At 47.0% G+C, this 14,303-nt stretch overlaps 3 protein-coding genes across 3 annotated transcripts; all 3 read left to right on the top strand.

The window, feature by feature from the left end:
• Positions 1 to 2,039: 2,039 nt before the first annotated feature.
• Positions 2,040 to 3,281, top strand: cth1 (cysteine three histidine 1; the record flags this gene model as incomplete). Its single annotated transcript, XM_080544017.1, has 2 exons — positions 2,040 to 2,048; positions 2,355 to 3,281. 2 exons carry the CDS (start codon positions 2,040 to 2,042, stop codon positions 3,279 to 3,281), a joined length of 936 nt encoding a protein of 311 aa, XP_080400143.1.
• Positions 3,282 to 5,612: 2,331 nt separating this feature from the next.
• On the top strand, positions 5,613 to 10,678 carry taf6l (TAF6-like RNA polymerase II, p300/CBP-associated factor (PCAF)-associated factor). The gene is made up of 12 exons (XM_080544362.1): positions 5,613 to 5,686; positions 6,038 to 6,251; positions 6,642 to 6,728; positions 6,854 to 7,007; positions 7,143 to 7,193; positions 7,662 to 7,756; positions 7,867 to 7,941; positions 8,109 to 8,329; positions 8,612 to 8,744; positions 9,075 to 9,203; positions 9,451 to 9,950; positions 10,306 to 10,678. The coding sequence occupies exons 2-12, from the start codon at positions 6,102 to 6,104 to the stop codon at positions 10,655 to 10,657; spliced, it is 1,947 nt and encodes a 648-aa protein (XP_080400488.1). The 5' UTR covers positions 5,613 to 5,686; positions 6,038 to 6,101; the 3' UTR covers positions 10,658 to 10,678.
• Positions 10,679 to 11,690: 1,012 nt separating this feature from the next.
• Positions 11,691 to 13,755, top strand: kcnk7 (potassium channel, subfamily K, member 7; the record flags this gene model as incomplete). Its single annotated transcript, XM_080544015.1, has 3 exons — positions 11,691 to 12,027; positions 12,382 to 12,780; positions 13,475 to 13,755. The coding sequence occupies 3 exons, from the start codon at positions 11,691 to 11,693 to the stop codon at positions 13,753 to 13,755; spliced, it is 1,017 nt and encodes a 338-aa protein (XP_080400141.1).
• Between the last annotated feature and the right edge of the window lie 548 nt (positions 13,756 to 14,303).

Below are 14,303 nucleotides of genomic sequence, written 5' to 3'. Positions count from 1 at the left end.
CACAACGATAGAAGAGAGGAGGAGTTATGAAAGCATATGTAGGTGAACAGGGTAGAGGAGATCATCATGTGTAGGTTTGGAAGAAAACCAATCAGTTGTGGGTATTGATATTGATAATGGGTTACTATGGTTACTATGGTATGAGACCGTCAGAATGAAATACCGTTGGCTTTGAAGGCCCTTATTGTGTGAAAGCGGGGCTGTTTTAGAGAACCTACCAGAACAAAGCATAGATGTAAATCTCCGTTCTCAGATGTCCCTCTGTGCATGTTGACACCCATACCAATACTTTTAGATCCTTCCTAGATTAGGCCACAGCATTTTTGACAATTGACTGTTTGGCTTTTGGTTTGGATGAAACAGGCAAATTACGTTACGGGGGCTAGTTGTCGGATAATATTGTTACTAAAGCAGCAATATGTATTGACTTGAGTGCTTAAGTCATGTTTTTGAGGAGGAGGAGGAGGAGGAGGATGATAATAATGATGATGATGATGATGATGTGTGAGAGGACTCTCCAGTTATGTCTACTTGTGGGTTGATTTGGTTTGAATCTTTTTTTTTCCCTTTTATGTGTTCTGAAAGGGTGAGTAGAAATCGATGCTTAATTGGATATTTATAATTCCTCATTCTCCCTCAGGCATTGTGAATTATTACAGCCAGGAACGGGTTACATGATGGATTTATAAGCAAGTTTGGTCCCAATGTGGGCTTTTGTAATGTTTCTAAAACAAATTGAAGTGTTAAATGCATAGCAAATACTAATCTGAGAAGAAGAAGAAGAAAAAAAAACTGGCCTATTGAAAACTTCAGTGTTTTTTATATAAAATCTAAAGCTTGTAATTACTCCATATTGTGGAGAGGGTTAAAATACTGTACATGTGAACATTGCTCTCCTTCATGGGGTGGGTTTGGGAGGGGGGGAGGGGGAGGGGGGGCAGGTTAGATCTGAGGGAGAGGGGTTAGAATTTTGTATGTTGGAGAAAGAATTATGCTACAATTAAACTTTTTTTCTCAAGTGTTTTTTATTCCAATGTCTCTGTATCCTTTAATGTATCTTGATAAGAAAAGAAATAAAGATTTTTTTTCTTCGTGGTCGTATATATTCTCTGGTTTTTTTGTGTGTATTTTCTGAATCTGAGAATCTGAAAGTGCTTGTGATCAATTAAATGTCTCTTTTATGTAGCTTTCAGTTATAACTTGAATTGTTTTGGAAGACAAGAGATGGAGATTTGCCTATACTTGACTCAGTCTTCACCATAGGTCTTAACTAACGTCTAACTAACCAAAGTCTCAACTAAACCAGGTAACTAATGGTGCATCCTAAACATTGAGGACTTTTTCAACCAAATGTATGTCACCATCTGATTTAAATAATTAATCGTATTACATCAGTGACAAATTCTAAATTGATTACAAAACATTGTCTCACTGGTTTATAATCTTGACAGACAGGATTTAATTAACAAATTAAGCTTAGGTGTGTGGTTTACTTTGTCGCTGTGGTGTCAATTGACACAGCAAGGTGAAGTGTTTATTCAACCAATGGGTTTGTCGCTTGAACTCAAACATGAATTGGTAAATGTTTATTCCGCCCGTGATCACGTCTGATTGGATAAGGGGCCGCTGCCGCCCCCCGTGATCATGTCTAATTGGATAAGGGGCCACCGCCGCTCAAACTGTTATTGTTGCCAAGGTTCAGCGCCATTGGCTGGCTGTTAATCGATTACCAGCCTTCCTTGAATTTGATTGGATGATTCGAACGTCCTACTGGCGTTCAGCGTCGCACAGCTGATCCTTGTTTTAAAGGGAACGCGGGAGTCGGGATGTTGGGAATCCACCACAATAGTGGATATCGCGGTCAGGTGCGTGCGGCTTCGTAACAAAGCAGGGTAGTTCACATCGTTGTAAGATACATTTGAAACGTTAATTTCTATTATTTAGGCCGTTGTTGTTCTCCGGTTTTCGACTTTTTGGGGTTGTAGGCCTACTGGCTAATAACCGGGAGAGAATTTGTGGATCCTCTTCAATTCGCAACAATGTTTGAGGTGAGCGTTTTGGCTTTTTTGTTTGTGACATTTTCGAAGTCCGCCTGAAGTCCGCTAACCTGTCCATGTTAATGCAATTTCATCTAATTTTGCTGAACTTCTTACTCTGAAGTTATTGTGATATTGAAGTGGGCTTATTCTATTGCTGATGTGCCTGTTGACATGCACAAATAACAGGCCTGATCAATAGCATACTAATGTGTGAAATCAATAATGGCATTGTCACTTTTTCTAAATTAAAGTGCTGCTTGATTTTTGCATTGGCTCAACCTTCAATCTCTTCTGTCCTCCTAATTGTCTTTTCAGACCAGCAGTGATGACTTGTTCCTGTTCCCCTACCAAGAGGACGAGGCGGTGGTGTCTCTGGCCGAGGCCCTCCTGCCCCTAGTCGAGTGCCCGTCTCCACCTCTGGTCCCCTGGATGTGTTCCACACGCTACAAGACGGAGCTCTGCAGCCGCTATGCCGAGACTGGCTCCTGCAAGTACGCCGAGCGCTGCCAGTTCGCCCACGGCCTCCACGACCTCCACGTGTCCTCGCGCCATCCCAAGTACAAGACGGAGCTGTGCCGCACCTTCCACACCACCGGCTACTGCCTCTACGGCACCCGCTGCCTGTTCGTCCACAGCCCCAAGGAGCAGCGCCCTGCCAGTCGCTGTCGGAGTTTCGTCCCGTGCCGCACCTATCGCTCCTTCGGGGTGTGCCCGTACGGCACGCGCTGCAACTTCCTGCACATTGAAGGTGGCGGCGGTGGTGGTGGCAGCCTGGAGTCGGCGGAGAACACTCCTCCCATGCCTCTGCCCACCAGGCCCCGGCCACACTCCCAGGAGTGGAGGCCCCGCGGGGCCCTGTGTCGTACCTTCAGCTCCTTCGGCTTCTGCCTCTACGGCACCCGCTGCCGCTTCCAGCACGGCCTCCCCAGCGCACTCAGCGGCCAGAGAGGCGGCGGCGGCTGTCTGTCTCTGCCGACGGGGAGGACCCCGTCGCCGGCGTCGGACATGTTCTCCTCCTCCCCGTCCTCTTCGTCCTCTCCCCCCTCGGCTCTGGCCTCCCCCGCGTACCCGGAAGACGCTTCTCCTCTCGTCACCCCTCTGAACGACCCCATGGCCCACAACGCCTTCACCTTCTCCAGCCAGCAGCTGAACGACCTGCTGTTGCCCCTGGCTCTGAGGCTCCAGCAGCTGGAGAACAGTCAGGCCGGCAGCCAGGATGAGTGGGATAGCAAGGCTCTGTAGCCATGATGACCACGTGTTTGAATTAATATAGTTAAAGCATGTTTTTACTGGGAAGGGTGTGGGGTTGGAGGGGAATAGAGGCTTATTCTGCCCTTGTAGTGGCCAGTAGAGTCAGGCAACTTTTACTGTCCCGCCGTATGGTTTAGATTTTATGCTTGATGGTCGTTCTGACAAACCCATCAAGATTCCTTTTGTTTATATGTAAATTAGCTATTGTATATTTGGATCAGATTTTTAATGTTGTGTATTTATGAATTTCCTTTTTAATTTAAGTTTTTGACTTTAATGTATTGTCTGATACTTTGGCCTTGTGAATAAACCACTACATTTTAATCTACTGTTTGTTTTACTATACACCAGGGTTTCACTTCCTGATGACTTAACGGACTTCAAATGAAGTGCTCTGTTGGGCTCAGTTTTCCCCTGACTGTTTGCCATGATACTTCCCCCCCCCCCCCTCTAAGTCACAGAAACAAGTCCCTGCTCCTCATATATTTAACTATGCATAACTTTGTCTGTTTACCACAATCTAGAAAATGTGTTTGACCAACGGAAGTGAAAAAGGGGAGGCTGTGGCTCAGGAGGTAGAGCGGCTGTCTAATGATTGCAAGGTTGGCAGATCGGCGGTTCGAGCCCTGGCTGGCCACATGTCAGTGTCCTTGGGCAAGACACTGAACCCCAAATTGCTCCCAGTGAGCAGGCCGGTGCCTTGCATGGTAGCTTGCTGCCATTGTTGTGTGAATGGGTGAATGAGAGGCTGTTGTAAAGCGCTTTGGATAAAGGCGCTATATAAGTGCAGTCCTTTTACCAAAATGAGGATCTCAACTTTCGTTTGACTCTTGCGTTCATTTAGTTTGCTTGTCTTTTACATACAAATCATCAACACTGAGTTCAAATACTCCCTGAATTTATTTTTGATCAAGCATGATTGACATTCCTGTCCAGCCATATTTGAATGATTTCATAAATCAAATATAATGCAAATTGCACTAGAGGGCCTAGGATGGATTTGCTATATTGAGATGATTTAAATGATAACTCCATGGCCCCTAGTATTTCAAAACTTAATCTAGATCAGAGTGATCCAGGGATATAAGGGAAATCGGCATACTCTATGATCCTGGATCAAAAAAAAGAAATCTGATAATTCTGATCCAAATTAAACGTTTTTAAATACTGCTCCTATATATGATTGGTCAAACACAAATGTGCCCCTCCTACAGCCAATACACTGAACACCACAAATGTAATTGAACAAAGGCAGATGTTCTATGTTTCTTGTGTTTTGTGAGTTCTTATCAATTTCCTTTTAATACAGGTGCATCTCCAAAAAATATATATATCATGGAAAAGTTCATTATTTTCCGTAATTTAATTCAAAAAGTGAAACTTTCATATAGTCTAGTTTCATTACACATAAAGTGAAATATTTCAACTAATATTTAGTTTAGAATATTTGTTGATGATTATGCCTTACAGCTCATGAAAATCAAAAATGTGAATATTACATAAGACCAATAGAAAGGATTTATAAAACAGAGATGTTGACCTTCTGAAAAGTATGTTCATTTATGCACTCAATACTTGGTCGGGGCTCCTTTTGCACGAATTACTGCATCAATGCAGCGTGTCATGGAGGCAATAAATGAACATACATTTCAGAAGGTCGACATTTCTGTATTATAAATCCTTTTTTTGATTGGTCTTAGACTTACGGTTGGAAGTCGTGACATTAAAACCATGCAGACTATTTATGAACATGTCCTTCATTTGTACCTCAGCAAGTGCATCACATGACATTATACCGTTTCTGCCCTATTTGTTTGCAGTTATGTTCTGCAGTAATATAGTCCATGATAAGAGTTGTTGTCTTTGAAACACATTAACAACTTGATTCGATTCCACACACAGTGGAATGCGAAATGGTATAAATCAGAATCACTATTATTAACTTACTTTTATTATTATCTTACTGTACAAGTACACAAGAGTAAAATGATTAGGCTTTGGTTCCTCAACATTGACATTGCCGCATTCAGATGGCAAAGACCTCGAATTTGATTTGACAATCAAACTCAATGGACTGTTTTCACCCAAAGAAATACCCGGATGTGTCGCTCTCGTCGATCGCTCTGACACTACAGCTGGATATACTTGGGAGTGGGTTCGTAAATTCGCTCTGGAAATCTGATCAGCACCCACGGAACGCCTCTCGTCCAATCAAATTACTCAGTCGCTCTATGACGTTGAACCCAGCGTGCGCTCCGGCGCTCCCAGAGCGGATTTACGAACGCACCCTTAGGTTTTCGAGAGACGACTGTGTCGTTCGCAGTGGAAACCGAGGCCTGTATGCAGTTTTGAAGCGTAAACTTCACAGATACAGACAGTTTCATTCGCCTTAGAAGGTAAGTGAGAGTTGTAATCGCTACTTTTTCCGTCATTGCCTTGCATGTTATATATGATCGTTGCCTGAATCTGTAGATAGTGAGGAGTGCAGCTCAGCTCTTAGCCGATTTAGCTCAAACTTAAAATGGAATATATTTCTATGTTGCATGAATCCAATGTCCTGCAACATCCACCGTGTGACCCTTTTGATCGGGGGGAGGTATAATACTACTACTACTACTACTACTACTACTACTACTACTACTACTACTACTACTACTACTACTACTACTACTACTACTACTACTACTACTAATAATAATAATAATATAATCATTATTTTATTGACACATTATTATTGTATTTCTTAGGTATCCCTGCTGTGCTGCGTGTCTACCGGGAAAGCTGCGTGTCCACCGGGAGAGCGCCGTGAGGATGGCAGGGGACAGGGAGGAGCGGCGCTTCGCGGAGGTGCCCGGGGAGTCTGTCAAACTCATGGCCGAGAGCGCGGGAGTGGAGCTCAGCGACGATGTCGCAGCTCTGTTGGCCGAGGACGTCTGTTATCGACTCAGAGAAGCCACACAGGTAAGCTACTGACTGGTCCAGGGTCGCCTTCTATCCCCCCAGCCTAGAGTATGGTGAGATATCTACCCTCCCAGCCTAGAGTAAGGTGAGATATCTACCCTCCCAGCCTAGAGTATGGAGAGATATCTACCCTCCCAGCCTAGACTATGGTGAGATATCTACCCTCCCAGCCTAGACTATGGTGAGATATCTGCCCTCCCAGCCTAGAGTAAGGTGAGATATCATGACTCTGACCCCTTGCCTAGAGCATACATTCTTCTTCTTCTACCAAACAATGGGACTGTTGAGATTGTTGTCATGATTGAAAGCCAGTACGGCTGGCTGATTAGAATGTATTTGTTGTGATTCCTGACTGTGTTTTTCTTTTACCGTGTACCTCACCAAATAAAGAGCAGTTCTCAGTTCATGAGGCATGCCAAAAGGAGGAAGCTGACAGTAGAAGACTTCAACAGAGCCCTGCGCTGGAGTAATGTGGAGGTGAGAGATGGATCAGTTAGGCCTGCTGTATTATGTGCTTTATCCCTATAGATTGCGGGTTTTGGCCATACTGTTATTCAGATATTTGTTATTGAACTCTGTATATGGTCATCTCTTTTTTCTAGGCGATATGTGGATATGGTGCAGCACAAGATGCCCTCCCCTTTCGACCACTCAAGGAAGGAGAGCTGTTCTTTGTAGAGGACCGCGATATTAACCTGGTCGAACTGGCCTTGGCCACCAATATACCCAAGGGCTGTGCTGAGACCATGGTGCGAGGTATACGACCCATCGTTTTGTCATACTGAAACTTAGAAATCGCCTTTACATACCTCTCTCTCCTCCCTCCTTTATCACTCTGTAATAGATGTAGGATTCATGTTGACAGCCGTTGTTTTGTTTTCGTCCTACCAGTGAATGTGTCCTACCTGGATGGGAAGGGTAACTTGGAGCCTCAAGGTACAGGTGAGAACATTTTACATTTACATTTTTGGCATTTAGCAGACGCCTTATTCCAAAGCGACTTACAATCAATACATTTGAATACTAAGCATGAGAATCATCAGTCCACCATTCGTAGCAGGAAGAGTAATCCAGCTCAGGCCCGGGGCCACTGATAGAAGGAAAAACCTTCTCCTATCACCTTCTACTAAAACCTAGTTTTTTGTTGTTGTTTTTTTACACTGGAGAAACAGAGAAACAGTACAAGGGGGGCAATAGAAGTTCTTAGGGACACAGTAGAGGGGAAAGCGGGTGTGTTTAGGAGACGTAGGGGTGAGGGGCAGAAGATGTCTCAGGAGGAGCAGTTAAGGTGTAACCTGAAGAAGACTCAGAAGAAGATGGAACACTGGCAGCTTGGATGTTGATTTAAATATTCTCTGGTAGCTTTTTTGCTGAGTGTGACCAGTTGATCCCTCTGTTTACCCCTCGCAGTGCCCAGCGCAGTGCAGTCTCTCTCTGACGACCTGCTCAAGTATTACCAGCAGATCACCCGTGCCATACTAGGAGAGGACCCACACCTTATGAAGGTACGTTCTTGTCCTCCTGGGCTGGCATCATGGGATTGAATGGAGCAACTGGGGGGGGGAATTGTTTGAAAATGGAATGAATGGGAACATTTCTCTGTTACCGTCTTCAGGTGGCTTTGTTGGATCTCCAGTCCAACTCTAAGATCGCTGCTCTTCTGCCATATTTTGTGTATGTCATCAGTGGGGTAAGCTTCTGATCGATTTGAAACAATCTATAATCAAACCTCGCGGATATCGCTATGCATTCTGAGGCCTCGTCTTTTTTTTAGTGCCTACTTATACAGTGTAAATACATAGCTTACTATATCTAATGTTGCTTTTTCTCTGTTTTGACCCCCCACCCCCCCCGCAGGTGAAGTCTGTGAGCCATGACCTGGAGCAGCTGAACAGGCTGCTGCACATGGTGAAGAGCCTGGTGCAGAACCCCTACCTGTACCTGGGCTCCTACGTGCGCAGCCTGGTGTCCAGTGTGATGTACTGCATCCTGGAGCCCCTGGCCGCTTCCATCAACCCCCTCAACGACCACTGGACCCTCAGGGACTACGCCGCCCTGCTCCTCAGCCACATCTTCTGGTACGATCAGGGCCCCCCCACCCCAAATCAGCCTTCTGAATCGGACCCATTTCTTTCACGTGTGATCATCACATTTGTCTCTTACCGTTAATCCTACCTTCAGAAATAGACAAATAAAACAAAAATCTCTCTCTCTTGATGCCTGTCAACTCTCAGACTTTTTTCCGTCCTCATTTTTAATCTTTCTCATTCTTTTTACATCAGGCACTGTGGTCTTCAACAGGATCCTGTAATCCTTTGTCCTCTTGACCTAATCCTCTCTCAAACGTGTGTGTTCTGCAGGACCCACGGGGACCTGGTTAGCGGCCTGTACCACCAGATCCTGCTGTCTCTACAGAAGGTCCTGTCGGACCCCGTCCGCCCGCTGTGCTCTCACTACGGAGCTGTCGTGGGACTGCACGCTCTCGGATGGAAGGTATCCACCATTCCTCTGTCTTGTAACATTTAGAGGTAGTGGTGGTCTAGTGGATAGTGAGTTGGACTTGTGATCGGAAGGTTGTGAGTTCAAATCCCGCCTGAAACCACACCACTACTAGTGTGCCCTTGAGTAAGGCACTTAGCCCTCAGTTACTCCAGGGGGAATGTCCCTGTAATTCGTAATTGTAAATCGCTTTGGATTAAAAGCGTCTGCTAAATGTCAAAATTATAATTATTAAAATTAACATTTATACTGTTTCCTGTGTACTGAGTACCTTGCTGATATATATATATATATATATGTGTGTGTGTGTGTGTGTCTCTCTAGGCTGTTGAGCGAGTGTTATACCCTCACCTGCCAGCCTATTGGGCCAACCTGCAAGCGGTGCTGGATGACCACTCCGTCTCCAACGCCCAAGTCAAAGCAGACGGACACAAGGTCTACGGAGCCATCCTGGTGAGTGCGGTGGACCATGTTGATTTTTATCTTGTGTTTTTGTTCTGCGATTCTAATCAGAACAGAGAGAGAACTGCTTCTATCCCCCAACTTTTAAAAGTACTAATTAATATAACCTAATATAACCTCAGGCCCTCCTTCACTAGATTTTGAAGCTCTCTACATCGTTCTATGAAGGACACTCACTCCATCCACTTGTCATGTGTCGTACCGACCAAGTAGTAAAAATCCCTTTCTTATGATACAGGTGGCAGTGGAGCGCTTGCTGAAGATGAAATCCCTGTCTCTGTCCCAGTCGGCGGAGGGGGGGGGCGGCGGCGGACAGTCCAGTTCCGGGGGTGTCATGGGGTTCAGAGTGAGCTCCCCGGGCCTCAGCCCCCCGCAGGAGCCGGTCTCCGAGGCGGCCATCGGCATCCCCAGCCACCTGCAGGCTGGGGGGGCCGAGAGCCCCTGGGAGGCGGAGTGGACCCCCGTCCCTCTGCCCGCCATGTACGGGGAGCTCTACTCCTTCTTCGGGGACAGCCTGGCGGTGCGTTTCAGCACAGGGCCCGGGCTGGGAGGCTGCCCCCCCGCCGCCCCGGCCCAGCCCCCAGACACCAGGAGAGAGCCCCCCGGGCCGGCGGCCCACCTGGACACCACACGCAAGATGCCCCAGCTGACGGCCAACCTCAGCATCAGCCCGCGACAGGACGGGAGCCCCCGCACCGAGCCCGCCCCGCCCAGCCTGGCCGCCACCGCCCCGGGGAGGTAGACTAATGATGATGATAATAATGATTTATGTGTAATCAAACAATGCCAGTGTCAAGAAATGAAAAAGTCTTGTCTGAAATGACACTGAATGGCTATGTATAGTCTTGTCTGAAATGACACTAAATGGCTATAGTCTTGTCTGAAATGACACTAAATGGCTGTAGTCTTGTCTGAAATGACACTAAATGGCTATAGTCTTGTCTGAAAATGACACTAAATGGCTATAGTCTTGTCTGAAATGACACTAAATGGCTATAGTCCTGTCTGAAATGTCACTAAATGGCTATATATATGTATATATACACCTTACATGTTGCTTCCCGTTTTTCTACTCTCCCTCCTCTTGCTGTAGGTCTCTGGCTCGCTCTTCCTCCTCCTCCTCCTCGTCCTCACTCCAGCGCTCCAAGTCGTCGTCCTCCCGACCGGGCCAGCACTCCACAGGGGGTCCGTCCCGGGACGTCTTCCCCAAGGCCCGCTTCCCCCCGACGCAGGCCGGGTCCCCCGCCTTCTCCTTCCTCATCGGGGGGCGACAGATGGGCCGACGTTGCCAGGGGCGACGCTTCCAAACCAGCTTCACCTCCCCCGCACCCCTGTCCTCCATACCGCCCCGCGCCTACGCCCACAAACTACCCGTCATCGGGAGGGTGGGCAAGCCAGTGCGGCGCTGGACCTGCTCCCACTACTCCCTCCACCTCCCCCTCTAAGGAAGGCTCTGACAGAGGGACATACTGTACATGGTCTTGGATCCACAGGAGGCTGCCACACTGCTTAGTGCTGGAGGTGGGGGGTGGGGGGTGGCGGGGGTCGCTGTGTCTCCCCCAATCAACTGTGGTTGAACATGTAGACTCGGTAGTCAAGATGCCCCCCCCCACTGGAAGCTTGTATGAGAGACTCCATCCACACCAAGCCCAGTAGAGAAGGCACAGCACCAGATAGAAGACTTGTATGAGAGACTCCATCCACACCAAGCCCAGTAGAGAAGGCACAGCACCAGATAGAAGACTTGTATGAGAGACTCCATCCACACCAAGCCCAGTGGAGAAGGCACAGCACCAGATAGAAGACTTGTATGAGAGACTCCATCCACACCAAGCCCCAGTAGACCAGATAGAAGACTTGTATGAGAGACTCTGACATGGTGGAGTGGTGCGGGTGTGTGGAGTAATGTGCCGAGGGTCTGACTGTAAGAGATGTAGTCTATAAAATGAACATTTCATCTGTGTGTCATGTTCCTGAGAGCTATTTTGCAGTCCTGTACATAGATCTGACATTTTCTAAAATAAATGTTTAAAAAAAACAAAGAAAACAGCCACATCCATGAATTTACAACTTGGTGATATGATATGTATCTCAGTTGTGGAATCAATTTCATTTCACCCCCCCCCCCCCCGCCCCGCCCCAACACACACACTCCATATTCCACAAGATTGAAATAGTTTTTGAATTGGACAAATCAAAAATACAATTTCCAATGAGATTTCTTTTTTTTAAATTGCTGACCAAAGTGGTGAAATCTAACACAGGTAATTGGTAACATTTTCCAAATGTCAATGTCCCATTGAACGATGCATGCATCTGTTATTGCCCAGGTGGATGCGACCATGCTTGGTTTATGTTACCCGTACGCTCTTTAAATATTTAAACTTGACCAATGGCTCATGCAGATCTGGGTGTTGGGTTACTGTCGGCCGGCATGCTGGACGTGGACGCACAGGGCAAATCCAGTCCGAAACAACGATGGTCCACTGTGTGGACGGGTTTAAGAGGTTCTGTCGGGTCCGGGCGTTCTGGTGTCTGCTCCTGGGTTATTTTCTCCTCACGTTCCTCGGTGGCCTAGTTTTCATGGCCATGGAGATGCCTGAGGAGAAGTCCCTCCGAGCCGAGGTCCAGGAGCTCCGCGAGCGCTTCCTGCAGGATCACCCTTGCGTGCGGGAGAGCCGTCTGGACGACCTCCTCAACAAGGTGCTCTCCACGGACAGACGTGGCGTGTCTCCCCTGGACGTGAACAGCGAGGAGTACCACTACGACTTCACCTCAGCGCTGTTCTTTGTTATCGTCACGTTGTCTACCACAGGTGAGATTATATAACATGGCCTGTCCAGAAACCTCCTTACCCCTAGGCACCCTACATCCAGAAGGACTGGATAAGCAAGAGTTGTTTTTAACCTATCCAGTACTTTTTAGATCCACAAGTGTCTTGGAGGGTGGAGGGAAAAGGGTTTGTATTTTGATACGGGTTTTGAGAGCTGTAAGTGCACCGGCATGAATGAACTCTTCATGTTTGGAATGCGACACGTGGATTGAATGCCAACAGATATGTTAGCGTCATGGATTCGCGACCTCAATGCTTGGAGATTTTATTCTCCACCCGCCCCCCCCCCCCCCCCCACCATCGGTGTCAACCCTTCTCTCTGCATGTGTTTCCCAGGTTGTGAAGACTTCACCCTCATGTCCCAGGCGGCAAAGCTGTTCTGCGTCTTCTACTGCGTGGCGGGCATCCCCCTCACCTGGTTGGTCCTGTCCTGCCTCTCGGACCTCCTGCGGCCCGTGGTGACGGACGGCCCGGTGCGCCACCTCCAGACGCACTGGGCCATGCCCTATCCCCGGGCAGCGCTGGCCCACCTCAGCCTCCTGTGCCTGGTCATCGTGGCGCTCTTCTTCCTGTTGCCGGCCCTCAGCTTCTGCTGCCTGGAGCCGGAGTGGAGCTTCCTGGACGCCCTCTTCTTCTGCTACGTCACCCTCAGCACCATCGGCCAGGGGGGGGGCGACGTGCCGGGGAGGAGCATGGACCGTACGGCCAGGGACGCCCTGAAAGTCTACACAACCTGTAAGAGAGAGAGAGAGAGCGAGAGAGAGCGAGAGAGAGAGAGAGAGCTGACTGACTGACTCATTGAAAATCCAGATTTTTAAAAAACATTTGAAATAATTTCTTGTTTGGGCCCAGGAGTTGTCCCTTTTCCCATTTGTGTAACCTGGGGGGTATTCCATCAACGTTGCTTAAGGAAAATCCAGGCTTATTTTTGATGAATCTCACAAGAGTTAAATCTCACCAGAAAATGTTAAGGATTTTTCTTTCGCGACGTTGATCGAATACCCCCCTGGTCAGAACAAAAGTTGGGCTATAATAGCTTATACCGAGTAGCGTCCTTCACAACTAGACATATTGTGGTCACATTCAGAATGGTATTTTCAATGAACCAATCATTACATTTATTTTTTATTACAATGTGAATTATTCTACTTATGAATGAATGAATGAATGAATGAATGAATGAATGAATGGACTTTATTGTCATTGCTACAGTACAGGTACCAAACAACGAAATTTAGGAGGGGTGGCTCCCCTGGTGTTAGGAAAGGAAAAATAAATAAAAAAAAATAAAAAAACTTTTAGAAAGAAAAATCACAAGAAGGGAAGGAGCTGGTTTACATAAATAAATTATATTCTTATCATTGCTGCCTTCTGATTGGATGTTTTTATTTGGTCCCAGACTTGTTTGTGTCTGCTATTCTCTCCACAGGCTACCTGATGGCAGGCTTGGTGGTGATTCTGACGTTCCGTGAGACGGCGCTGGACGTTCCAGTGGTCCAGGCGGTGGTCCGGCTGTTTGCTGGTCCCTGGGAGGGAGAACTCAAGGGAATAGACCTGGACCAATTTGTACTCAGTGGAGACCCCCCACAGTGCCCTCACCAGGAGCCCCAGTACACCCTCCCCATCTCCATTATCTCGGACCCTGCCCTCCCTTCCCCAGACCAGCCAACCGCCCCCTCCTCCCAACCCACCTCCACCCGAGGAACATAGACCGGGGTTAGGGTTAGTCAGTTGGTAGATCATGGCGCTAACAGTGCTTAGGTTGTGGGTTCAGTTCCCGCTGGGACCATATATACTAAAAAGTGTATGCACCCTCTGCAGTGTAAGTCGCTTTGGATAAAAGTGTCAGCTACATGTACTATCCTGTACTGATGTGCCCGGAATAACAACCAAGTCCTAACATAGCCACCTCAAGAGAAATGTGAACCTCAATGATATAACCTCAGTGTTTGCTGATAATATTAGCTCACTCAGCTACATTCCGTGCTATTTAGTCAAATAATTTGAATTAGTCTGACTCTGAAATGAAGTTAGTTAGATTTGTTAGTATGATTTCTATGTGATGGTTGTCAATTTGCCCACTAGATGGCAGACTAAACTATTTGCAGATATACTGTTTGCAGAGTCATTTTAGACGTGTATGAATGTCAAACCCTGATAGTCTGGCTGTGCTTGAATTGTAAAATGTAGTTCAGTGACGATGGATTCTAGTGTGTTTTCTCAAGATAACAAGGGAGTGTAAGATCTTATCACGCCTG

The sequence above is a fragment of the Nansenia antarctica genome, assembly GCF_963989245.1.
Source record: "Nansenia antarctica genome assembly, chromosome: 13".
NCBI lineage: Eukaryota > Metazoa > Chordata > Actinopteri > Argentiniformes > Microstomatidae > Nansenia > Nansenia antarctica.
Note: the sequence above shows the minus strand (reverse complement) of the source record. Positions and strands in the feature narration are given on the sequence as shown.

Bases quoted from the DNA above. Each gene is read 5' to 3' on its own strand.
- taf6l (XM_080544362.1), top strand. From the start codon at position 6,102: ATGGCAGGGGACAGGGAGGAGCGGCGCTTCGCGGAGGTGCCCGGGGAG. The intron at 7,194-7,661 runs GTGAGAACATTT...TACCCCTCGCAG, and splicing joins CTTGGAGCCTCAAGGTACAG to TGCCCAGCGCAGTGCAGTCT. The intron at 9,204-9,450 runs GTGAGTGCGGTG...CTTATGATACAG, and splicing joins AGGTCTACGGAGCCATCCTG to GTGGCAGTGGAGCGCTTGCT.